The sequence below is a fragment of the Cupressus sempervirens genome, chromosome 1 (assembly GCF_028749045.1).
Source record: "Cupressus sempervirens isolate cs-2001-9-10 chromosome 1, ASM2874904v1, whole genome shotgun sequence".
NCBI classification, from domain to species: domain Eukaryota; kingdom Viridiplantae; phylum Streptophyta; class Pinopsida; order Cupressales; family Cupressaceae; genus Cupressus; species Cupressus sempervirens.
In genome coordinates this window covers 426,131,904-426,157,189 of record NC_143118.1, presented here as the reverse complement: position 1 = coordinate 426,157,189, position 25,286 = coordinate 426,131,904, and the positions used below count along the sequence as shown (strand labels likewise).

At 38.7% G+C, this 25,286-nt stretch overlaps 1 protein-coding gene across 3 annotated transcripts in view; it reads right to left on the bottom strand.

Annotated features, from left to right (window-relative positions):
- The window catches only part of ALG10 (DIE2/ALG10 family), a 111,449-nt gene that overhangs the window by 46,727 nt on the left and 39,436 nt on the right, over positions 1-25,286 (bottom strand). For all 3 annotated transcript variants that reach the window (XM_089827473.1, XM_089827476.1, XM_089827481.1), the window contains 2 exons: positions 8,038-8,371; positions 7,378-7,654 (listed from right to left, as the gene is read on the bottom strand). In XM_089827473.1, the coding sequence (XP_089683599.1) occupies positions 7,378-7,654; positions 8,038-8,371 (611 nt within the window). The remainder of the gene's footprint in view (positions 1-7,377; positions 7,655-8,037; positions 8,372-25,286) is intronic.

Below are 25,286 nucleotides of genomic sequence, written 5' to 3'. Positions count from 1 at the left end.
AAAGAAACCGAGAAAGAAAGAAGGCCCTCAAAGCCCCAGAACTAGCACGGAGGAGAAAATAAAAAACCAAGAAAAAAAAAAAAAAAAAAAAAAGACACCAAGGCGGAAGGGGGCAACAAGGGGGAGGGGGAAACAAGAAGGAAACAAGAAGGCAGGCACAAGAAAAACCAAAGCGCCTAAGAGGAACAAGAGAAGGAGAGAAGACAAGAATGAGGGAGGAAGGGAAAGGGAGCACCAATGGGGAGAGAGAGCGAAAAAACCAAAAACGGGGGGGGGGGGGGGGGGGGGGGGTAGAACAGGGGAGACAAGGAACAATCAGGACAAGGTGGGGTTAGAATACTGAAGGGACGACAACAAGGGACGCCAAGCATGGTTTAGGTGCCACCCATCATCATGGTTGAGGTTAGACAGGTTGTAATATATCTCAACCGCCTCTTTGAACTTCCTTTTGAAGAAGTTATGCTCCTTGGAAACAATGAGAGCATCCTCCAAACAGATATGATGTTTAGTAGAGGATGAGTGCTCGGCAAGGGCGGACTTGAGAACTCGCTCATGTCTGATATCCGTTGCATGTTCTTTGAGTCAAGTGGCAAAAGAGCGACCTGTTTCGCCTATGTAAGGGATGCCACATGAGCAAAGAACCTTATAGACTCCTAACTCCATGAAGGAATTCCTAGAGTCCTTGAGCGGGGGAAGGCATCGGTTGAGAGTGGAGAGGGGCTTGAAGGACACCCGGATACCCTTTTTGACTAAAATTTTAGAGATCTTGTGAGAAATGCCTTCGACATAGGGGAGGGTCAAGAAAGGGGTAGGATCAAGAGGCGGGGGTGAGGAGGCAGGAGGGGAACAAACAAGGGACCTAGCCCGATGGAAGGCTCTTGAGATTTGTTTGTTGGAATAACCATTCCACAGGAACACTTGGCGAAGGTGAGTGAGCTCAAGAGGTAAGTGATCAGCATCGCAAATCCGATGGGCTCTCAAGGTTAGGGTTTTGAGAATGCCCTCTTTTTGGCTCGGATGATGGTGGAAGGAGGCATGAAGATAACGGTCTGTATGGGTAGCTTTGCGAAAGACACCACGACCAAATGAGCCATCTGGTTTCTTGATGATGAGGACATCAAGAAAGGAGAGACGATTGTCAGACTCGACTTCTTTGGTAAACGATATGCAGGGAACTAAATTGTTAAGATGGTGGTGACCTTGCCGAAAACATACAACTCAATCAACATATTGTTTCCTACACAGTGGCTTGCAACCAGTTTTCCATAAAACTTGTGTAACTGCCTCAAAACTTCATAACTCTTTCCACACACTTCGACATATCTAACAACACTCTGCTAACCATGTTGAATACAATTTTGCATCCATGAACCGTGCTAAACAAAATTGTCTCTACAACTTTGACTGTTTTGTCCAGAAAGTCAATACGTTGCCATCAATGACAAACCAAGTCATGAATGCAACACATAAGCACTCAATCATCTCACCAAACATGCAAACAATCTCCCCTTCAAGAATATCATCAGCATTCATGCCATTACGCCAACTCAGCATGCTTATCTTACCACTTCTCTATCATCATAAAGAAGTATTTGCATCTCTAGCAATATCTCTTGATACACAACATTTTCGAGCCTTCGATTGATTGTGATGGCTCATATTCCCAAATTGCTTCATCATAATGAATCTTCTCCACCCTTTTCATTTTGAAATCTTCTTAGTGGCGTGACTTTTACACTTGCTTGTGCTTGAAATCTTGATGCCTTGTCCTTGGTCTTTTGGAGTGGTGAGGTGGCTCCTAAGGTTGGATCCTTCCAATTGAATTTGGAATCCTGAAGGTAATTCCTAACTTGAATTGGAAAGTCCCTCTCTCACTTGAATTCCTCGCACATGATATGTCCAGCCTTAAGTTGTTTTACTGTCCATTCCACCTTGCAAAACAAGAAACAAATTTTGCATTAAGCTCATAAAATGACAAATATTGACAAAATAAAACAATTTTCATTGACGAAATGATTAGCATAAGAGTTGATCTTGAAGGAGTTCATCTCGTTCATTCTTAGACAATTTACAAGTCCTAATTTCAGATCTTGGTTTCCCCTTCAATTCCTCCTCCAGAACATCCAGCAAGTTGCCTGATTTGTGATTCCATCCTTTCTTCGACCCCAAATATCATCCTTCAATTACTTATTTGGTTGTTAAGGAATTAGAAAACATGCTTAATGGTTGGGCAGGAACTGGCCTGACCGTGCAAATTTAGCTCCAAGGCCTGGTCAGACTCCGACCAGGTCTTGGAACTCCGTATTGATGCTCTCAGTACTCTGTCAACTCCCAAAAAACATCCCCTTTAGAAAATCAACTTCCCTCTTTGCTTGATCATCACATTTATGACAATGAATCATCCCTCTCACGAAACTCGGATCTGATTGCAAGATCTTGTGTTCTCCATGCTTTCATGCTTGTACTTCACCACTGCCTCCGCTGTTTGGAAATCTTATCATCCCATGGGCAGGATTCATGATCTTGTTGGAACTCAAACTCAACAACAGGGTGAAATGTTCAAGTTGTTTGGGAATCAATTTTAGACCAATGGTGGAATTGGCAAGGGGATAGGAACTAAGCTAATATTGGAGGGCAGAATTCCAAGAGGGGTTGGAACATAATTCCAAGTAGTGGTTGGGTTCTGACCCATCTTTGTTCCAAGGGGTGGTCACCTTCTCTCTTGGAAATTCCAACCCATCTTTGAATCCAACCACCTTTGGAACTTCCCAAGGTCACTAGAAAAACCTAAGTGTTGGGTGTGCTCTTCATTTTGGAACTCAAGCTTCTCTCCTTTATGAATTTATCCCTTCGCTATGAATTCATCCCTTTGCTCATGATTTTCAATGTTTTCCAGTCTTATTTGTTTCAAATCAGACTCTAAAACTTTTCAATTTTCGTGATCTTATGCTCAACTTTGTATATGACCTTTGATTTGCATTCTCATGTTTTCACATTATGATTATACCAAGTGATTATCAGATTGAGTTTGAACTTCATGCTTGGGCGATTGTTTTTCATTTTCAACTTGGAATTTTCCTTGACTTGCCTACTAGTTGATTGTCTTCACCTTCACCTTCACCTTCACCTTCACCTTAAAGTCCTATTTTCATGTTTTGGGCAGAGATCACATGGTTCTTGGAACAAATTTCCAACCTATGGTCAGATTCTGACCTGGGCTTGAAAATTGTTCGAAGTCAAGGTCAAAATCCGATCTTGGCTTGGTACTCCATCTTTCAAGTTCACCTTGCCAAGTCAGATCTTGTCTTTTCTTTCTAATTTGCCAGCTTGCTCACTTGGCTTCACATCTCTTTGTTTTCTTAGCTTACTTTTGTATCAAGTTGATTGCACTCAAATCAAGCTCTCTCCACCCATATCAGACTTGCTTCAAATCAGACTTCCATTCTCTTCGTAGCAGATTTCAAACTTTTTCTCAAAGATCAGAATTCAGGATTTCAAGCCATGCCCATACCCTTGTCTTGACTTTGGCTAATGTCACCATTCATCATTCAAATCTCCTCTAAATTACCCAAGTGTTGCATGGTAGTGATGATTTTATGAGTGTCGAATCAGAGCAACGGTTAGCTCCTTATTGGGCCTCTTCATCATTTTGGAAATCCTGACTTGGCCTGGGCTTTGGGTTTTACAAGTGTGGGGTGAGCGTGAGGCAGTTTCATTCCAAGAAAACTCAAGATCCCCGTGAAGTGCTGGGCTTATTTTGACAACCCTATGCCCTTCAATGGTTCAGGTTCTCAATTAGAAAAGGACTCGCCTCTAGATTTGCTCAAACTTAGCCTATTGACCTAGAGACTTCAGAATTGCTATCCAACTAGAGCTAAACTAGGACAACTACTCTACTGCTAAGCAAAAATAGGGGTCCCAATTCGCAAAGGGGCGATGGCGTGAAAACCTCACAACACAACCCTAATCAGGGTTTCCATAGCACTACCTCAGCCATTGATTCAAATCAATCTATGCCCTTTATTGTAACTAAGAGGTCGATAGAAGGCTTGACCTTCAAATTTGATAGAGAGGAGATTATTAGATAGTTAGCCATTAGATAGCAAGTAGAAGTAGAGAAGGAGGAGACAAGAGATTGCTGCCTAAATTCTGTTGAAGCTAATATACAACTTTCATTGAAGATATGGCGGTTCACTGTGTGTTGCATTTACATTTTACATGGTTTCCACTTTTTTTAAGTTTAGTTAAAGTTCATTGATTGAAATCGAGAGATATGACGGTGAATGATGAATTTCATGTTGATACCTTTTGTTACTCATTGATTTCAAGTTGTAGTGTAAGGTCAATCTAGACTTGTTAAGTTCAATTGTAGATGCTATTACAATAATAGATAGTTTATATTATCTCTGTTTAATATCTAATGGTTATCTATTGTATTCTCCTGTATATATTAGAAAGTTTCTAATATTTAGTTTCTTGTTTCAAGAATAAAATGTTTCTATTCTTTACGATTGTTTCCTAAGGAAACATCATTCAGTCTCTTGTATAAATTGATCTCTTGATTACTGTTAAATTGTTAATATCAAGCAAATATTTACCAATTACTCCGTAATATGGTATTAGAGCCAATTCTTTGAATTTTTTCGAAAAATATTATAGTTTCTTGTTCGAAATTATCGGAGCAATATTTTTTGTAATTATTTTATGTGAAATCTTCTTCGCACTAGGGCTTCTGTCTACTACTAACGGCCATTATTTTGCGATTGTCATTTGTATCCTTGCAATTTTTTGTTTTTTGCTACTCACGTGTGGAAAATCATGCCAATTTTTTTGGTCATTTTTTCTCTGTACAAGTCTGTTGAGCAAAATATTTTTGGGTGCTATTACCTCTACAAATCGTGACCCTACCTATGATTTACTACCTTTGCAAATCGCGGCATTTTTTTGCTCAAATCCTCATTTTCTTAGCTTGTATGATTCGCGTGTCGTTTTTTCCTTGTTGAGGTTTTTTGCAGCCTCCAATCACCATTGCTGGAGGCTTCTAGGGTTTTTCAACTTTCTGTTGTTCACTCGTACCTCAATTCTGACCTAGAAAACACATTTTTCTGCCTTTCCGCCATTTGTTTTGAGGTTTCTTGCAGCCAAGGCCGTTTTTGGTCAAAACCCTAATTTTTTGTACCAGATTAAAAAATTCATAGATTTCTTGGTGGATTTTTTGAGATCTTAACTGCATTGTTGTCCATTTTTTCTGGGTGCCTTGATTTTCGAGCTAGTGGATCCAGAATCTGACAACATATTCTTTCTGGGTTTATCGCACTATCTTCTAGGTACCCCTTCAATTTTTCTAGGTCTTCCACTTTTTTTGCCTCAAAGTATGTGCCTTCACAGATGTTCACACTTTTTCATTGAAAAACGTGTTGTGGCATCTTTAACTAATATTCTGCTCGAGGGCAATTCAAAATTCCATGGTCAAAATTATGGCACATGGAAGCAGCAGATACTAACAATCTTTGAATATCAAAATATTGACCAAATTCTTCTGGGTGTTACAAAGCTCTGACTGCCACTGGTACTGATCAAGCTACATGGGATCTAAATAACCGGGAGGCAGTGATGCTTCTCAAATTCTCTGTAGCTAATGATCAACTCCCTCAAATTCCATTCGGCAAAACAACTACCAAGATATGGGAGCATCTCAAGAAAATTCATGAGACATCAAACAAAAGCAGAGTCTTCTTTCTCAAGAACACTCTGTTTTCTATTATCATGGATGAGTGGAAATCGCTCCAAGAGCACCTGAATAGGATTCAAGAAATCCGTGATCAGCTGCTTATCATTGGATGCAAGATGGAGGAAGAGGACATTGTAGCCATAACCCTTAAAAGTTTGCCCAAGTCCTACGAGCATTTTATCGAGACTCTCAACATCACTTCTATTGGTGTTGATCTAAAGTTCATAGATCTCTGCACATTTCTGCTTCAGCAAGATTGGTGGAACTGGAAACAACAGTTCCATGGTAGTTCCAACTCCCCTCCCACAGAGCAAACCTTTGTTGTTGAATCCTTTCAGAAGGATAAGGGCAAGTCTTATTCATAGCAATCTTCTTAGAAGAGGTCCTCTGCTCCAACTTCAAAAGGCTCTAGGAAAAAGAAGATTCAATGCAACTATTGCCACAAGTATGGGCACATGAAGCTTGAATGTCGGAAGTGCTTAGCTGCCTTATCTAAGCAATCTGGTTTGCAGCCCACAGCGAACAGTCTAGAGCACATTGAGCAGACAAAATCTGTCTTTTATGCCTTTTGACAGCTTCGTGCTCTGGATAGATTAACCATTAAGGGAGGGAATTACGAAAATAGATAGTTTCTATTATCTTTGTTCAGTATCTAATGGCTATCTATTGTATCCTTCTGTATATATTAGAAAGTTTCTAATGTTTAGTTTCATGTTTCTAGAATAGAATGTTTCTATTCTTTACGATTTTTTCCTAAGGAAACATCGTTCAGTCTCTTACTATTAATATCAAGCAAATATTTACCAATTACTTCGTAATAGATGTTCATTTGGATTGTACTAGAATTGGATATTTAGATGAGTGTTTACAATATAAAAATACCTTGTCCTTTTGAAGATTGCATAACCTGTGTAGTTGTTTCATTTGGCAAAGCAAAGCTTGGTTAAGTTACACTCATCTACTTATCATCATTGATATCATTGTCCTTAGGTGTTAGATTAGATTTCTTCAAACCCTCACCTTTTTGTCTCCATTTGAAGTTCAAGTTTGCTCCAAGTTGCAGCCACTTTGAGGGGGAAGAATTGATAACCGAGGAAGAATAGCATAATTACCAGAAAACCACATCATTAAACTGAGTTGTATCCAACATTTGCATTGTAAACCTTGGGCCCGCTTCATTTGATCACCAATTTGTTACATTATTTAGCATTGTAAGCCTTGGGCTTGCTTCATTTGATCACACATTTGTTACATTGTTTAGCATTTGGAGTTTCCTTGTTGAAGAGAGGATAGAATACATAGTAATTTATTTTGCACAGAGTGGTCACAAAACTCACATCAACAATAACTACTTGCTAACTTCAAGAAGTCTAGAAATAACTGCAAATTTATTATGCATATTGACATTAAAACATGCTCCTATCATCTGAGTTTATATTGGTGACTGTAATCAGCTTTTTCGCAGACTCTAGGATCCCTTACTCTACATAACTCCATAAAAAATAGAAATTGAATAACAAAAGTATCTGTCATATGTTCCTTGTTGCCTCAAGAAATAAATGTGTAATTCTGACTCAATCACTTTCGTTGTGTTTTTCAGTTAAAACTAAAATTCAAAGCTCCAATATAGTTGAAACAGTAGTTACCTGAATATTTACTTCTCGTATGGTGTAGATTGTCTTCTGAAACTGTGCTAGTTGCTATTTTCTTTGAAATAACATTCTGACGATGCCTCAAGTGTGTATGGACTGCCTTACTGTTTACATCACTGGTCTCACTTGGAGGATTAAACAATAAGTTGTTTTTCATTGCTACAGTATACTCCCCACCAAGCTTTTCTGTGTAATGCATCACCCCAATGCATGCAACAAATGCCATCCACACAACATTTGTCTGTCTAAAGATTATTGCAAGGCACCCAAGCTGTAGAAGGAAAGAAAAGGACTTGTAGTCAAAATTATAGGACAAGCCCGCATCCATTATTTATATTGCAGTGCCTTTAAATAATACTCAAGCACAAACAAAAGGTCCGCAAGATTGCCTCAAAGGTATGTCAGCTAACATTATGTGAAGACAAAAAAATTCTAGATTGCTCCTGCAAACCATAATTTATCACCAGATATGTCTTAAGAGTCTGCTTGATTTTTTAAACCAAAAATAACTTAAACAAAGAATCCACAATGCCATGTCCATGATACTAGAATGCAAAATTGTCATCAATTGCTGCAAATTGTGATTATACTATAATCATCAAAAATAACCCAGCCTTCAATGAGGATAGTGAAAGAAGGATCGCTTGCTCTTACCAGGGCACTTAACCAGTAGGATCTTTTAAGACAAGCCAGATACATGGCCATGACTGCAGTTGTAGAGCCCACATCTGTGTAGAAGAGGAAGGTGAAGAACCAATGCAATGGATAAAGAGAGAAAACAAAGGCCCATCTAGTTGCATATTTGGTACATGTATTTGGCCTTAATTCTATAAAAATATCATAGAAAAGAAGACAGCAAATAACTGCCAGAACAATGTTGACAGAACGAAGAATGGTCGTTGAGCACAAATCTTGAAAGGATGACACTATTCCAGCCAACTGCACCCATGGAAACAAAGGAGCAACGTATGCAAGGGAAACAAAGTATCTGCACAAAGTTCATATGATTCATAATCTCCCTTGAACAACAAATACCATTTACCAATATCCAAAAAAGGTACAAATAAAACAAATAAAACTCAGGGATATTTAGTACTTATAAGATCCATTTACAACTCAACAATAGAAATGAGGAGAGAAAAGACCCACATCTGCAGATAGAGACCAAAGCTTTGGATCTTGACAAGCACGATATAAATTAACTATGTATACATATCACCAATAACTAAATCCAGACAGAATACATCTTGCTATATATTAAATAAAGATAAATGTTGCCAACAACTCAATGCAGATAGAATCCTTCCTCTGAGCCACACCTCCTCCCTGTCCCTCTTCCTCCATATATCAACATTTATAAACTGGAGAAGCTACCAGTGGAAACCACATAAACAAATAGCAGTTACTGCCTACCAGATCCTTGATCCATTCAGATGACATTCTCCTACTGTCTTCCTCCCCTAATGGTCAACAAAGAAAACTTGTTTCTTTAGCTCTTCATGTGTTAGTATTGCTAGTATCATGGCTTTCCACATCTTGAATATTGCTTTCAAAGGCTACATTATATATCTGGAGGATGAATCGTCATGTAAGCAATTATCATAAACACCTTAAAAGCAAGTCCATTAATTTATGGGTGAGACCTTACAAAATTTATGCATCTGCCTGCAGGACTTTCAGAACACTGTATGTAACATTTACCCTAGTTATCCAATGTACAAGTGAAAATATTCCAGCTCTAATCCCAGTAAACGTGTTGCTAAACAAGTTATTAGGAAAGCAAAATGGACAGCCCCAGAAAAAGGTGAAAAGAAATAATCCAACAATTCCTTATTTGGTCCAACAAGAAAAGTTCTGCTAATTGATATAAATTATTTCAGCAGGTTATTAGCACTTAGAAAGAAAAGGTAAACACAGGATATTAAAAGACCCACCACAAAGAAAAGCCCTGTTGTGAGGTTCTCACACCATCGCCCCAAATTCTTTGGGGACCCCCTTTTTTTATCGCCTCGGCAAATTTTTGGGTCGTCCAAAAATTTTCGAGTTTTGAAAATTTCACGCCTTGGACACCTTCAGGGCCAGTCGGGAAAGGGCTAGATTTATTTTCACCCGGTTTCAACTCGATTTTCCAGAGCCACCAATTTCATCCTTAGGCTAGACAAAATTTTAAAGAGCAATATTTGGCAGGATAAAATTGTAAATTTGTACTTAGACGTTTTCTTTTGAAATCCGGATATAACTGTGTAAATTTGAATAATCTTTCAAAAGGAAAATTTTGTTAGTCTTAAGTTTTGGAAAGTCTTAATTTTGCTTTGGTGAAAATTTTAATTTTGTAGAAATATGGTTAAATTGCAAAATCGATTTTTGGCTTTAGAAGCTATTTTATTTTATTTTTGTCAAAAAATTCCTAATTGGCATAGCAAAATCGATTTGGAGGAAAATTGCAAAAAATTGGCTTTAATAGATTAAAATTGCCTTTGAAAACTTCTTGCCTTTAATGAAATTGGTAGTTTAATATTGAAAAAATGGCTTTTGGTAGCCAAAATCCAATTTTAATGACGTATTAATTACTAAATCCTCATTAAATGGAAATATTTAGCATCTCCAAGGCACCATTTGATTTCTTTTTGCAATTTGAAGCTAATTGGCAATTTAAAAGGGCAATTTTCCTTTTGGCAAAATTAAATTTTAGCTAAGTATTTAATTGTGGACCTTGACTTGGATTTAATTTTTGTTTTTTCCTCTCCTCCAGGACCAAGTTGGCTAGCTTAGAGGGAGTGAGAAGTTGGGTATAAGAGGAGGCCTCTCTCCCACTTCTTCCTGACTTTTCATTTTTCCCCTCCATGCTTTGGCGAATTTCATTGAGGAGCAGATTTTAGGTGTTCAGCGAATTTATTTCAAGGTAGATTTCCTCCATTAGTTGGCGATTTTCCTCTTGGGACAGAATTCTCATTGTTAGAAGACTTTGCAAAGGGCAGATTTCCTCCATTGTTTGGCAATTTCTGCTAGGGCAGATATGATTTATGTGCCATGGGTGATTTGTGTGAAGGTCTGATTTTCTCCATTTAGGACTGCACTTTTTATATCAGACTTAGGCGATTTTTGTTGGGAAAGAGGATACATGAGAAAGTCTGATTTTTTTCTTTGTGGATGTTACATCCCAATTTTTGACCTAGCTTGAAATATAGACGTCGAAGTTCACATGAAGTCAGTTGGTAGTTTAATTTGATATAATCTGGCGAAATAGTAAGATAGTCGTTAGGATTTCAAGTGAAGATGACATGTCAGTTATTCGTTAATCGCAAATTCATGGAATTTTAACTGATGTGATTATTTATAATTTATAATTTAATTATAGAGGAATTCCTTGCAGGGAGCTTGTCGAAGGGGTGGAAGCATTGTCAGAAAAGAATTAGGCAGGGCATCATCATCACTGGGCAGACGGGTAAAAGAACTAGCCAGAATACATCTGCGGGACTTGCATGAGTTATTTAATAATTAATTAATAAATTAAGTTTAAATATAAAACGTACCTCAAAGGATTTTTATTTTTTCGTCATATTATTTTAATAATAATTTATATTTGTGCATTTAATAAATAAAATGATTTTTGGTACTTTATAATTTAATAATTAATAAAATAATTGTTGCTTGTACTTATAAGATTTTAATAACGTTAGAATTATAATAAAATTATTATAATTCTCAAAGTATAACTTTCCAACTCTATTCTTCCAATTTAACATTATTTGTTTTTAAATGAAAACACTTGACATGTTTGATCGACTTGAACATTTGGCAATTTGAGTTTTAATCTTTCCAACTTCTTTTTCTTTTTCTTTTTTTTTAAATTTCAATTTTTGTGATATATTCGTATAGTCATCTTGGAAATTCCAATGGTTTTCTTTATAACTGTTGGAAGCTGATGAGCCAAGTTATTCTTTTATATTAGAGTCTTATGATTGTATCGGGGGATCATCTTTTTCTCTCTTTGATTTTGGTGACTCTCGGCATTCATCTCTAAAGAAGGAACTGAGTATACTCCCAGATTTTTATTTCTTTACATTTGGCTAAGAATACTGTTGGCACGCTTTCATAACCACGACCCTAAGTCAGGAATGGAGTCTTACTTTCTGCCATGAGAGATCAGGAGCAGATGGAGTGTCACCCGTGGAAAACCAGAACAGGAAGAGGAGTCCATCTTACCCACTCAGAACATTCTGGATTATCTCACAAAGGTGTCACGCCAGACTATTAGTGAATCACGATATCCTTTTATGCTAAGTCTGTTTTGAATCATGAAGATTGCAAACTCGTATACCGCAAGGTCTTCTTTATATTTATTTCTGTCCACATTTTTGCATCAGTTGTAAGTCTTTTGGTGTTACTATTGCATAGAAATTTATAACTTTGATGCTCTTTAATTTTGATCGTGGTTTCTCCTAGTGATAACGTGTGAATTATGATGCCAAACTATACATTAAGTCTGTTGACTTCTCCTTCTATATATATATCCGATTATGTGAGTAATACTTTGAAACGTTTTTGAGCAGTGACAAGGAAGAATTTATTTTAGATTGAACCAAATGTATTTTGAAAATAAATTTGCATATATATAACTAATCAACCCTAAGTCGATTTTGTTCTGCCTTAAAACCAATTTAGTATTAACATCTGCAGGTCACACAGCAAGCTAGGCGATTTCCTCTAAGCACAGGACTCTCCGCAAAGTTTTGTGACAAAGTCATGTAATCTCTTAAAAATAATCTGTTTAATCCTTATTTTATTTTATTAAAGAGATGAATGCAAAAGTTAACTCATAAACTGTTAAGAATAGCATGTGGAATTGACCACCGAACTGTTCTTCAAGACTGTTGTGACCCTTGCATGTAGTCGTTTATCATTTGTGATAGTCTGGCAATAACTAATGCACAAGCCTGTCGAATATCTTGTAAAAACAGTCAATTTCTTTGGTAATTTTGTTACTCAAATTTATACATAAGACTGGCGTTTTCTCTTATTCATATAAACATCCAAATATGTGGTTTCTTTCATAATCATATAAGGTTAATGGCCAAAATGTTATTATCTCTATTGGTAAACAAATACATCTTGATATAGTACAAATAATTGATATTGAGATATAGAAAAACAGTACACCAAGGAATTCACCTAGTGTAAGTGCCAGTATAGGGTGACGAGGTGATAAAGAGGAATCTGTAATATTTGAATCCGTTATGACATTTCAATATTTATCATTTAATAAGAATTAATTAATAGCTCATGCATATTCCTGTTGTGGTGATTTCTTGTTGCCAAGTTGTATGGCGTGTTATATATCATGATGCTTAGTGGATGGTATGTTGTTCTCTGTCAATTCCGGGTAGGGAGGGCCTTTCTCGTTAGAGAATGTGTGGGAATATGTTGTGGTCCAAGGTTGGGTGGTTAAAGCCCCTAACAATGTTTCACCTCTCTCAAGATGTCGGATATGAGTTAGAGAGAGATAAGCCGTACATTCAATTGTTTATCAGAAACAGGTATTATCATTTTTGTTTATGAGAAGGTAAGATTTAATTGAAGTATTTCATTGTTATCATCATTTTACTTTCATATAAATGAATATTGAATATAAGTATTTATCTAATCTTGAGAAATTGTCACAGCTAAGCAATTGAAGGAAAAGAAATCCGAGGCCCTAATTGATTGTGTGACAGCTGGAATCTTAATTGATATAGTGGTATTGGAAGCCCTAACTGAATCCATCGTATCGAAAGCACTAGTTGAATCGGTGGTTGCAAAAGCCCTAAATTGAATCCGTCATCACAGAAACCCTAGATAGAAATCCGTCCTCACGGATGCCCTAATTGAATTCCGTGGTCGCGAAAGCCCTAAGTGGTAAAGCGGTATTAAAAGCCCTAAATAAACCGATGGTAATTGATGCCTAATTGGTTAGATGATATGTGATGCCCTAATTTAAATTATAGTTGTAATCATCAAATGAATTTTGAGATAGTAGTCAATTTGAGAAATTTTTATAGTGTATTTGTGGACTAACCCGAATGGTTGCAAAAGCATACTTAGATGATTTTCAGTCTCAGTTTTTCGAGGTATGTGATTTCAATTTCTGAAGTAATTTCATTAAAAAGTTTTTCAAGTATTTAGTTAAGAAATTTTGTTTTACTGACTTTAACAGTAATCTTCTTCACATGAACATGAATGATGTAACTGCCTTCTTATGAAATTGAAGTTATAATTGTATTCTATGCTTATGTTAGATGTTAATTTAGACTCAGAAAAAACCGGTTGTTACAGTGGACAAGTGGTGGATAGCTTTAGGTGTTTAAATTTCTGATTTGCAAAGGATTTGAAGTTCTTGAGGTCTAGTCCTAATTCTGAAAACTCGTTGTACGATTATTGGTTAAGGTGAATTTTCATCATTTAGAGTTGAAAGGGGTCCTTAAGCTGACATCCTTCTTTCGTTCTAGTCTAAGGATTGCTTCCCTTGGTTCTACTTGCCTTCTGATCCACCACTCTACCATCCCATAATAGGGCGATGAGTATGGAGGACGTTAGTGCAAGTAAGAATCCCAAGCGGACAAACACTAAGAAAGACAAAGAGGATATGATGCCCAAAACACCCTTCTTCTCGAAAATGAAGAGAATAACCGATGCCAATATTGGTACAATGGACATGATACTGATGAAGGATAGACTAAAGGAAGGACAATCCCCCTTGGCAAAGAGGATATACAGAAGCAGAATTGTACATGCGGCAGTTTTTCCTCCTACATTGCCGTGTTCGGAATTGATTATGGAATGTGCATCCAGATTTGATCTAAATAGTAAATCCATCATTTTTTATGAGGGGAAGAGTGTTGGCCAACATCGGCAAACAAGCAATCGAAGAAACATTCAACATTCCCCAGTACAAGGGCATGACGGTTGTGATGATGGATTAGGCAACCAAATCATTTCAGGATAACCAAGAGGCCTATTTCACGCATCTAAAGTAGAATTGGATTCACGAGGGAAAGACGGGTGTCAGCAGATCATCAAGGTTGACAATGGCAGATTTCAAACCAGAATATGGTAATCTCGTTGTTCTTCTCAGCCGGATCATGGGCCTAGCTCAAGGGATGCAATTTGAAAACTGGATGTACTTCTTCATTGATGAGATTGAAAAGGGGTAAAAGAAGATTTGATTGGGCTAAGATCATAAGCGAGAACTTAGAATTGCAACTCAGAACTGTACAAAACCAAAGGCAATTCTAAATGGGCTCCTATCTGTTCTACATAATTGCTAGATTGTACAAGAGTCTAGGACTAAAGGCCTTAGGAGAAGTTGGTAGTGGGTCGGGGCAATATTTGGTACATGAATGCTATCCACAGCTCCATTTGCATAACAAGGATTACAAGATATTTTGTGATGCCTTCACCATGAAGACAGTAAGGGTATTACAAGGGACATTTGCTAAGAAACTTTCACCGAAAGCAGAAGCAAGAATTAGGAAGTATGGGAGTTGGTTCATCCAATTTTCGCAATTTACATACATTAGAGTGGCAGGAAGTACAGTTTGTCCCAAGAGGCTCCCAAGGTACCCATTTGACAAGGTAGTTTTAATGGAATTGGCTAGGCAACTTGAGCACTATGATAGAATGATGAGAAACGAAGGAAAAACAGGTGTTACATTCTCAATCATAATTGGCAATGACAATTGCCCAAATCGGGCCTCCTTTGAAGCTGCGGGAAAGGAATTGGAATGGTATCATCTAGGATGGTACAGAGCAAGGCAAGGATTTGATCCTAATGGTCTTATCAAGGTATCTCATGGAAATGAATTCAAGCATGTTCCCACCATAGAAGACTTTTGGGCCAACGCCAAAGATGACTTTCATGTGAGAAAGTTAGCTTTCTCAAGGCTGTCAATGAACATGATGAGGACTATCAAATGGAGAGGCCTTGATATTCCGGATCAACTGGAGGATGATGAAAATGAGCTGAGAGAAGATTATGATACAGTAGAAGGAACAGAATTGAATCCAGTGGATTGGGATGACCATCAAGATCCTTCCTTGGAGGCAGTTATAAGGGCCGTAGATTTACATACTGAGTCGTGGTATAATGAAAGACTAAGGAAGTTGCAAAGGTAAAGGATTCCCCTTAGGTATGAGATGATGATGCCAAAAGAGAGACAAACAGAATCGGTCGGACAGAACAATGAAGGAAGTAGCCGGCAACAAGAAATGGTTAGAAACAGCAAGAAGAAAGTTTTGGAGGTAGAGAAGGGTAAAGAACATCCGGAACCCCCAGCCAAGAGACAGCACGCAGCGCCATCAAGAGAGAGTATAATTGAGGCTAGAAGCCAAGAGGTCAATTCAAGTGATACAGGGGCTGCGGTGGAGGTGAGCTCTGATTCGAAATCAAGTGGCTATAGTGAGAGCACCGAGTACTCCCCTCTCTCGAAGAACCAACAAGGAAATGATATGGCAGAAACTAGTAGAGAAGAAGATGGGCCAATCGACATTGAGGCAACAAGTCAGGCACCTGAGGCCGTTGGTGATGCTTTGTTAGTCGAACCGAATCCAAATTTGGGAAGATGCACTGCACCACTATGGTTAAGGCAAATGCTTATGCCAAGAGGCGAGGTGATAACTGCCTATACAGTTGAGGACATCCAAGGGTTAATGGAAAAAGGTGATAGTGAGAACCAAAAACAAATGGCAAAAACGGTGGCAATGGTAATTAGGAGCGACAGTGATGGTCACTGAAAGGTTCAGATTGCTATTCCAACAGTCGACAAAGTAGTAGATGAGATTGTGGCCCAGGAATATGAGATAATAGAACATAACTTGGGAAGGAGTACATGTGATATGGAGTGTGAGGAGGTCCACGAAGGTATAGCATCAATCAGAGAAAGGTTGAGGAAGTCAAATGAAAGAACAATAAAGTTGGAGGCCGAGAACAAATATTGGAGAGATTGCCAGCCCATCCAACAACTGCACCAAGCAGCCCTTCCTCAAGATAGCGGGAGCAATTTAGAAGAGATATCAGCTCAGCTACACGAAGCCAAGGGTTGGATCCATGATACAATCCAAGAGGGGCGAAATTTCTTGCCTTCATCTCAACATTCCAGTCATTAGTGGCTGTTAGAGATAGGTTCAAATTATTCGAAGAGAAATGGAAAGATTTCCTTCCCATCAAAGATTTGGCTATTCCTAGGCTACAGGTGTTCATTGGGCTACCAGAGGCATATTTGCAAAGGGCCAAGTTGGTTGATGAGAGAGGATTGAGTATAGTTGAATTGGTTTGTTGCATTGACTACTAGATTTAGAACGCTTGAAGAAATACATAATGAGATTGCACGGCACAGCCCAAGCGTTGACACTTTTATTTCAACCATGATGAGCGACGTTGGGGTGGCATTTGATTTTGAGGATATCAGAGAAGAGGATGTCAATGAGACAGATTTTGGATCGAGATTGGATGAGTTGGGAAAGATTGCTATCAAGAAAAAGCATTTGGGCACCCTTTCCTCTCTTAGTGCTTTTATTGGATTTGCGAAGGAATATGAGAAGGATCATGAAAAGATACTACAAGCAGCAAGCAGCGTGGCGAAGGCAGCGGAACTCAAGGCGAAGCACACACCTTGTCCTCCTATGGAAGAAGTTAACGTAATGCTAGCTAAGTTCATTGCCTTAGCTAAGAAAATGAAAGAAAAGGGAAGAGTTATATTAGAAGATCATTTGATGTAAGCCCAAGTGGCAAATTTCTCTTTCTTCTAGAATAGGACAAGTGTCTATTTCTGATTGGCCACCATTTTGGTGCCTTCTCATTGGTTGCCACTTTTTGCACTTTTTTCATTGGTCCATTGACAAGGTGGCAGCTTCTCATTGGCCAATGGGGTGGCAACCCTAATTAGGGTTTTGAAGATCCAATCTGGATCATTGATCTTGTTTTGATCTCCATCGTCTGTTGTATTTTTGGCCCCTATATAAGGCCATTTGCTCTCATTTGTAAAGTGTTAGAGAAATTGTTGCTAAGATAATACCAAAATTGCTCTCTTCTTCATTGTTGTGACTTGCATGGTGATTAAGAACATTGGGTATTATTGCATGTTTTCTACTTTCACATAGTTAGATTTCCTTTCAAGTTGTTGAAGTAAATTTCATTTTAAGTTGTTTAAGTGAGGTTAAAGTAGATGAATAGTTGTACGGTAGCATTGGTAAATATTTGATAGGGATCAATACTAGACCACTAGCATCCTAGCGGCTGGTTGGGAAGCTTTGTGTGGCAAACTAGTTTATTATTCCTTCGAATCATTGCATCTGTAGAAGTGAGGCCGCTGGTCAGCTCTCATTAGGTTCGATCCCCGTCCATTTGCTAACCTTCCATTGATAGGAGTAGGAGTAGAATATGAGTAGCTGGGTAGTCGAAGTTTAGAGAAGGAAGTTAAAGGAGTAAGTCAAGTAACAGAACACATCCATTTGCCCTCCACCACCATCACTTTCCCACCAACATCATCCTTGGCAAGCACATCCTACATCATCACCACCATCAACATTATCTGCCCCTGCATATTACACAAACCAAACCACCATCACCTGCATCCCACCAAAGTCCAAGTCATCCTCACAATTTGCGTAAGGCCGCCTATGTGATTACCAGCAAATCACATCGATAAAACTGAGCGAGTATCCAATGGTGTAAGGAACATTGGAGCTATTCTCATATCCTATCAGCAATAACTTTTCAAGAGAGGAGTTGCATGTTTGATATCTCATATCAAATATTCAAATCCTAATATGTTATGTAAGTGATACAAAACTCGCATCAACAAGCCCAAGCAAGAAAAGAGCCTCAATCTATTATCAACCAAAGAACAGTTATGATACACTTTGGAGATGAACTCCTCTTAGAAGAACTTTAAGTTTCAACTTACAAGAGACAAACAAGCAGCATTACTCTACAGATGCAATTTTCTAATACTTGAAGAATCCAGCACTTGTATCCAACCTTCAATTTACAAAGCTCCAAAATAAGGATGATTAAGAATACTCAAAGTCAAACTATTCACCCAAGGCTTGTTTACAAAGGCTAGAGGTAAACTTGAGAACCACATGGGCTATCATGACATCTCATCCAAACCTATCTCCATAGAATAACACAATTACCAAAGCACCCTTTTAGCCTACTTCAAGATGCTAAGCTACCGGGTCCCTATGAAAAGGTTCAGATTTTGGTCCTAAAGCAATGCGAATTTGTGATGTCCCCACTTAGCTCACCTTGGGTTGTAACGTGGATTAGCCTATCAATGGTCCTTGTAGGCTAAGTTAGAAGGATAGATGGTCTCGATTGGAATACCATAGGCGAATTCCCACTTCATAGGACATATGTGTTCAAGATTGCTCTACGTTTGGATCAGTTTGGGACACTTACTAATTATAGTGTCTATTTCAGGGAAATCGTAGCAAGGTGCCTAAATAGTGTAGGCGGCAATTATGCCAAGAATAGCTAAATAAGATTTTCGATAGTCAATGTAATAAAAGATCGTTCCGAAGGGGTGTCAATTGTGTTGTCAATTGGTGATGGTTGGAGACTAGAGCCACCATGTAGAGTCTATTTGTATGGAGTCTCGAACAAGTGGAAGTTGTTGTAAATGTTGGAACAATTATGCTATGAAAGATATATCATTTTATCATTTATGGTGTAGTCTAATTCTATCCTATTCCATGCTATTGTTGTATTTCATTTATCTATGGTACTATGCAATCCTACGCAATCCATAACTAGTATATAAATGCTTCCATGTTTGGCATGTAAACACTTCCATAATTGGCATGTAAACACTTCCATATTTGGCATATAAATAGTTTCATATCTGGCAGGTAAACACTTCAACATTTGGCAGGTAGACACTTTTAGTGTCGTTCTCGTGGAAGAAAAATGTCAAACACAGCAGACAAACAAAAAATCCCCAAATATATTGGCAAAGGCTAGAGGACCCAACAGGACATTGTAAAACATGTGTGACCATTTGGGAGGCGACTAGACAAAAAAATGAGGACTATTGGGTAAAGTCTTTCCCGGCCACCCTACGAGGCATAGTCATTGACCAGTACACTGACCTTCCAGCAACCCCAAAAGCAACATGGAACAACTTGAGGAGAGTCTTTGAGGTAGAATTTAGGTTGTTGTGGGACGATGATGAGGTAGTAATGGACATATACAATGTACGCCATAGCAAGAGCGAGAATGTTTGGGTCTACCATCGAAGGTTTCAGGAGCTAATAAGTAAGTTGGAGAATAAACCAGCGAATGAATTGAAAAATAGGTGGTTCGCAGAGGGTTTAACCCTCTCCATCTAGAAGAAAATGAAGGTGGTGCCCCTCTGCACGTACAAGGAGGCATGTGATTGGGCAATGGATATTGAAAGCGAGAACAAAACATAAAGGAACAAAAAGAAAGTGAGTAACAACAGCAGCATCGAAGACAGCGATGCCAAATCCTGAGCAATCCAAGCACTCTGTAAGGATATGATGCAGATGATGATGAAGGGGTGAAAAGAGGTCAAAGAAAACAAAGAACTATGGTGTATGGAATACATAAATGAGGGGCATATAAGAGCCAATTGTCCGAAAAAATAATTCTGTGACAGCTATCAAGTACTAGGACACCCGCTCAAGAGTGCCCGTACAATTTAAAAGTAAGGACTACCCAAGTACTCCTACTAGTCAAATAGGCCACCCCACCTACCACTCCTCCAAGAGCCACTATCTTGAATGCCTCCCTAGGAGGCTACCACGACAATAGGTGCAAAGGCAACAACAACACGCCAGGAAGCCGCATCGAGTACAACGTAAAGGGGTGGCCAACAATACAATGCAGGAGATGTAGTGAATGGGGCACTTTGCATAGGAATGTCAAAGCAATCAAGGTGGTGACAATATGTTGTGCAGATGATATGCATCGGGGAACCATGAGAATGTTGACTGTCCAAAGGGGAAGGTCGTGAATTTTATAGTAGTAACAAAACCAGAAAAGGAAGTAATAGCTATTATGGGACTTCAAGCAAAGAAAGCCTCATACTTGGATCCCCAAACTAAAAAGGAAAGGTTAAAGGTTAGGATAGTAGGTAATGGGAAAAGAACACAAACAAACCTAGGAGGCCACAAGTAAAGCAATCAAGGTGGTGACAGTGTATATTGTGCAAATGGTTTGTCGGGGAACCATGAGAATATTGATTGTCCAAAGGGGAAGGTCATGAATTAAATAGCAGTAACAAAACCAGGGGAGGAAGTGATGACTATTACCAGACTTCAAGCAAAGAAAGCCTTGTACTCAGATCTCAGAACTAAAAAGGAAAGGTCGAAGGAATTACAGTTGGCAATAGGAAAAGAACACAAACAAACCCAAGAGGCTACAAGTACCCCAACTCGGTCAGCATCTGAGGCTAACATCATAAAAAAGATATTGCATGCCACTGTAACAATACGGGTGGCAGACCTATTAGAAACATTATCACAACCAAAAGTGGCAATCTCCAACATGGATGACACCAAGGACAATCAGGGGAAAGACAAGAACATGAATTGCGGAGGTGGGAGGAGAAACTAGTGTAACACCAGTACTAGGGTACGTTGAGATGGCAAGACAGCTGAACAAGTATTCGGGACGGGGTAAAATGGGCCTCATTTTTTAAACAGCAGGGGAACAGCCAAGGGACAACGGCAAGAGGAGGATAGGGCAAGGAGGGGTGTTGTATAATATGCATATAGAACTTCAAATGCTAATTATGAAATGATGTATCAATAGAACATACCAAATTAAGATACTTGAACATAGCAAAATTGCAACATGAACTAGAACCATTGAACATTCAACATAGTAACATATTACATACCCAATAGTAACATTCAAAAATCAAAATAAAATTCAGAGATGACATGGCATGTCGGCGACAACTTTCTGGCGGCAGTGAATAATTCAATTCTGCAAGATCACACCAGGGAAGTACAAAAGAAATCCAAAATTAATGATGGGAAGATTTGTAAGATTGCATGTCGGAGTGGGAGTTAATGAAAATCATGCGAAACTCTTTTGAAAACATGATAGCATGTACGTTCGACATGCTTCAAGGGTTGTTTTGAATACAACCATTAAAACTGGTAAATTTAAAAACGTTTTCGAGTTTTGCAGCTTGAATGAGGTTGAGGTTTGTAAGAAAACTATGAGCAGGTGGGGGGTTATTGAATCAGAGGAAACCATGGTAGGGGAGAGAAGTAGGAGGGAGCCGTTGGGGGAGGCAGAGAAATGGAAGGAGAAGCCGAAGGTTTGGCATAAGTTGGCGAAATCACTAGATTCCTGGAGAAGCTCCATAGATTTGATATGGAGATTACCAAGATTATGGTGGACTCCTGGAAAAATGAGAGAGTCAAAATCGACGGGGTCACCCACCATGTCAATGTGAATTTGATAGCCCGGGTTGTGGAAATCCCTCTGGAAGGGAGTGACTTCTTCAGAGACAAGAAAATGTCGACAAACGCTGTCAAAGTTTTTGCAAAGGATGAAAAGGAGCTAGATAAGCTCGTCAAGGTGGATACGTATTACGAGATGGAGTCAATTAAAAAGCTATGGAGGTATGTCCTTAAGATTATCATTGAATATATTTCCCTGGACCCCAGATTTGATAGGATCAGAATGCATCATTTTGTTTTGCTTAACCACTTTAGGCATGGAATCAAAATCTCTTTTCCTTTTTATCTTTTCGCCTCCATGAGCAAGGGTATCGAGGGTTTTAAGAGGAAACCTACTGCTAACCTAGCCCTTCACGAGGGATTACTCCTCCTGGTCTATGAATATCTGAAGACTCAAACCAGGGGAAAATCTCTTGGTAATATTGGGTGTGCATCTGAGGAAACTAGGAGTTCGGATTCTGAGGATGTGCATAGCATAAAATCGGAAGAAGAGGACAATGTTTCCTCTAAAGGTAAAGCCCCCAAAGAAGATAAGAAATCATTTGCCCGCATTCCCTGCAGAAAGAGCCCCAGAGGAGTACCCCCCATTCCCCCTAAGCCTGAGCCTTAGGAGGAGGAGGATAACAATGATGATGAGGACATAGACTCTAAGGAAGAGACGAAGGGGGAGGATGATGAGAAGGAGAAGGAGAAGGGGAGGGAAAGTGAAAAGGAGGAGGAGGATTCTGCTGACATGTCAAGGAATCCCAAGAAAAGGAAAGCTGATGAGGCTTTTGAAACCAATGCCCAGATCCCTGAGATTCCAGGCCCTGGCCCCACTACCTCTCCATCTGCAGATATTCAGGGTAAAGAGAGTGGGGAGGTGATAACGAAAAATAGGAGGAGGTCTTAGAGGAATTTTAATTCGAATACAGCTAAATTGGGGATTGTCAAGGAGCCGTTAAATATCTAAGTGATGGAGGACATTGATGGCAAAGCCCACTATGATGAACTCATTGACCCTGCTTTGGTCGTTATCTCTGATAATGCGAGGGAATCTAGGCTTAACCTTTTGAACAATGCTAAGAACATCATGATAGACAATTTTTGGTCTATCAAATGGTTATTCCATGAAATTGAAGACCTAAAGGGGAAAAGAAGCCAGGAAGGAGGCCAAAAAATCGGTAGCGACTAGGGACACAATGAAGAGGAGAGAAGCCAAGATGGAAGCCAACGGCACTTCAACATCCAAGAACAAAAGGCTGACTAGGAGGACAGAATCACCAAGGTTGAACAAAGAGTCCAAAGGATGGAGTTCTATCATCAGAACTTGGCCAATTAGGTTATCGCCGCTTTGAATGCCCTAAATGAGAACATTAACAGCCTAGGTGAATCACTGATTAGTGTTGGATTTGGCAGGGAAAAGATGGAGAAGGCCAGCTTGGACATTGGGCAGGTGGAGGATGATCTGAAAGAAACCAGGGACCAGGTGGATGTTCAGAACCAGGACCAGGAGGACGCAGACGACAGGAAGACCAATGAAGCTGCAAAGACCCTGCAGGTTCTTGATAGAGAGAACTAATAGTTAGTGCTACTTTGTTGTCTTTCCTTGTGTAGCTGGTTCTTTCTTGTTCTAGTGTAGCTGGTTTTTTGTTTCCTAGTTGCGGGCCTGTTGTTTACGGTTGGCTTTTGTTAAGCAGTTTCTCTATAGCTGGACTTTTCTTAATATTTCTATTTCAGATATGTTGTAAAAACTTTCGAATTTCAGGATCCCTGTAAAACGTATTTTACTTAATCAAAAACATTCAAAAATCAAAATTGAAATAGAAATTCAGGTACCCATCCCAACAATCACATGGTTGCACAATGGCAGAGGTGGGGGTGCTTGGATACTCAAGTACTAGGTGTGGGGACGTCTCAGGGATGGGTACTTTGAGGTTGGGGAGGGGGTGCAAGTCCCCATGTTACACTGGGAGAAACACCCAAGAGGACCTTGTACCAGCAGAATCAATGTCTTGGCAACTGCAGAATGTTACAAATTCCAATGACCACTAGGGGCGCCAGGGGGATATTTGAATATATCCTCCAAGATAGAATGTTTTTTTAATGGTCATATAGTCTTATTTAGTCCGCAAAGGAAAGTTTCCTTTTCTATCTTTTGTCGATTTATGTTTCCTTTTAGAAAAACCTTGTTTGTGCGTTACTCCATTCTATAAGAACGTTTATGTTTTACTCTCATTGTGAAATGTCATTTCTAAGAGTCCCTTTTGCTCTCTAATGTGACCATGGTTGCTTTTGAGGCATAGGCAAGAATAAATGGTACTATACAAGTTTAAGATTGGAAATAGATGGAGAGGCTTTAGATCCTTTCTTAGACTTTTCCAAAGGATGAAACCTATAGCTATTTTCCCAACTACTTTGTTCTCTTTTGTGTGTTCTTCAATGTATTTCATTACTATTTTCTCTACAAGGTTTTTACCTTTTGGATAGCCTGGACAAAATTTGATGGTTTTTTCATGGGTAATGCATAAACGTTGTAAGAACGCCCCTTGTTGTGGACAACTTTTTCAGTTTATCAAACTAAATAATTCAATCAGACAACTTACATGCATAAAAGAATATGATGTCTACGTTACTGTTTATACATTTGCAAATACATTGCCTTGATAATTGATCATGAACTACAACATTGAATTGACAAATCAGATAGACAAATTAGAAGCCTGTCCAAAAAGTTTACAGTCTTCATTCATACACCAATAGAATCCAAAAATATTCTGACATTAACTGCAGAGATTTCATTTTATATTGCCGCTGCAAATGGAAATCACAGCCACTATCTTCCCTTCCTTGAATTAGCAATGCTTAATGCAATACTCAAAAATAGTTAACTGCAGAGATTTCATTTTATATTGCCGCTGCAAATGGAAATCACAGCCACTATCTTCCCTTCCTTGAATTAGCAATGCTTAATGCAATACTCAAAAATAATTTTCAGAACATAAACAGATAAATGATGCAATGTAAACCAGCAATAACCAGTAAATTCTCATTAAAATGCCTCAAGATATGTTATTGCAATATACATCAGCAATACAATAACAATCAAGTCCAATCTTAAATACAAAAATACCCTTAGATTAGAAACAAATAATAAAATGCACCTGTAATCCCAATGTGAATTCTGATGTGAATCCACTGCAAAGACGAATCGGGGCTACATCCAATCCACCCAAGAAGAGCCCAAAGGTTTCCGTCCTCAAGATCTTCAACAACAAAAAGCTAGCAACTTCTCAAAGTTTTATAAAAAGTAAACTAGAAAATAAATCTCAAATCCAAGCATACCCAAATGAAACCATCTCTCCTCCTTTTATTGCTTGTCATGACTCTTCCGCTCCGTCTACCTTGTTTCCTTGTCATCTTATCACTTTGTCTCTGCATTAAACTCT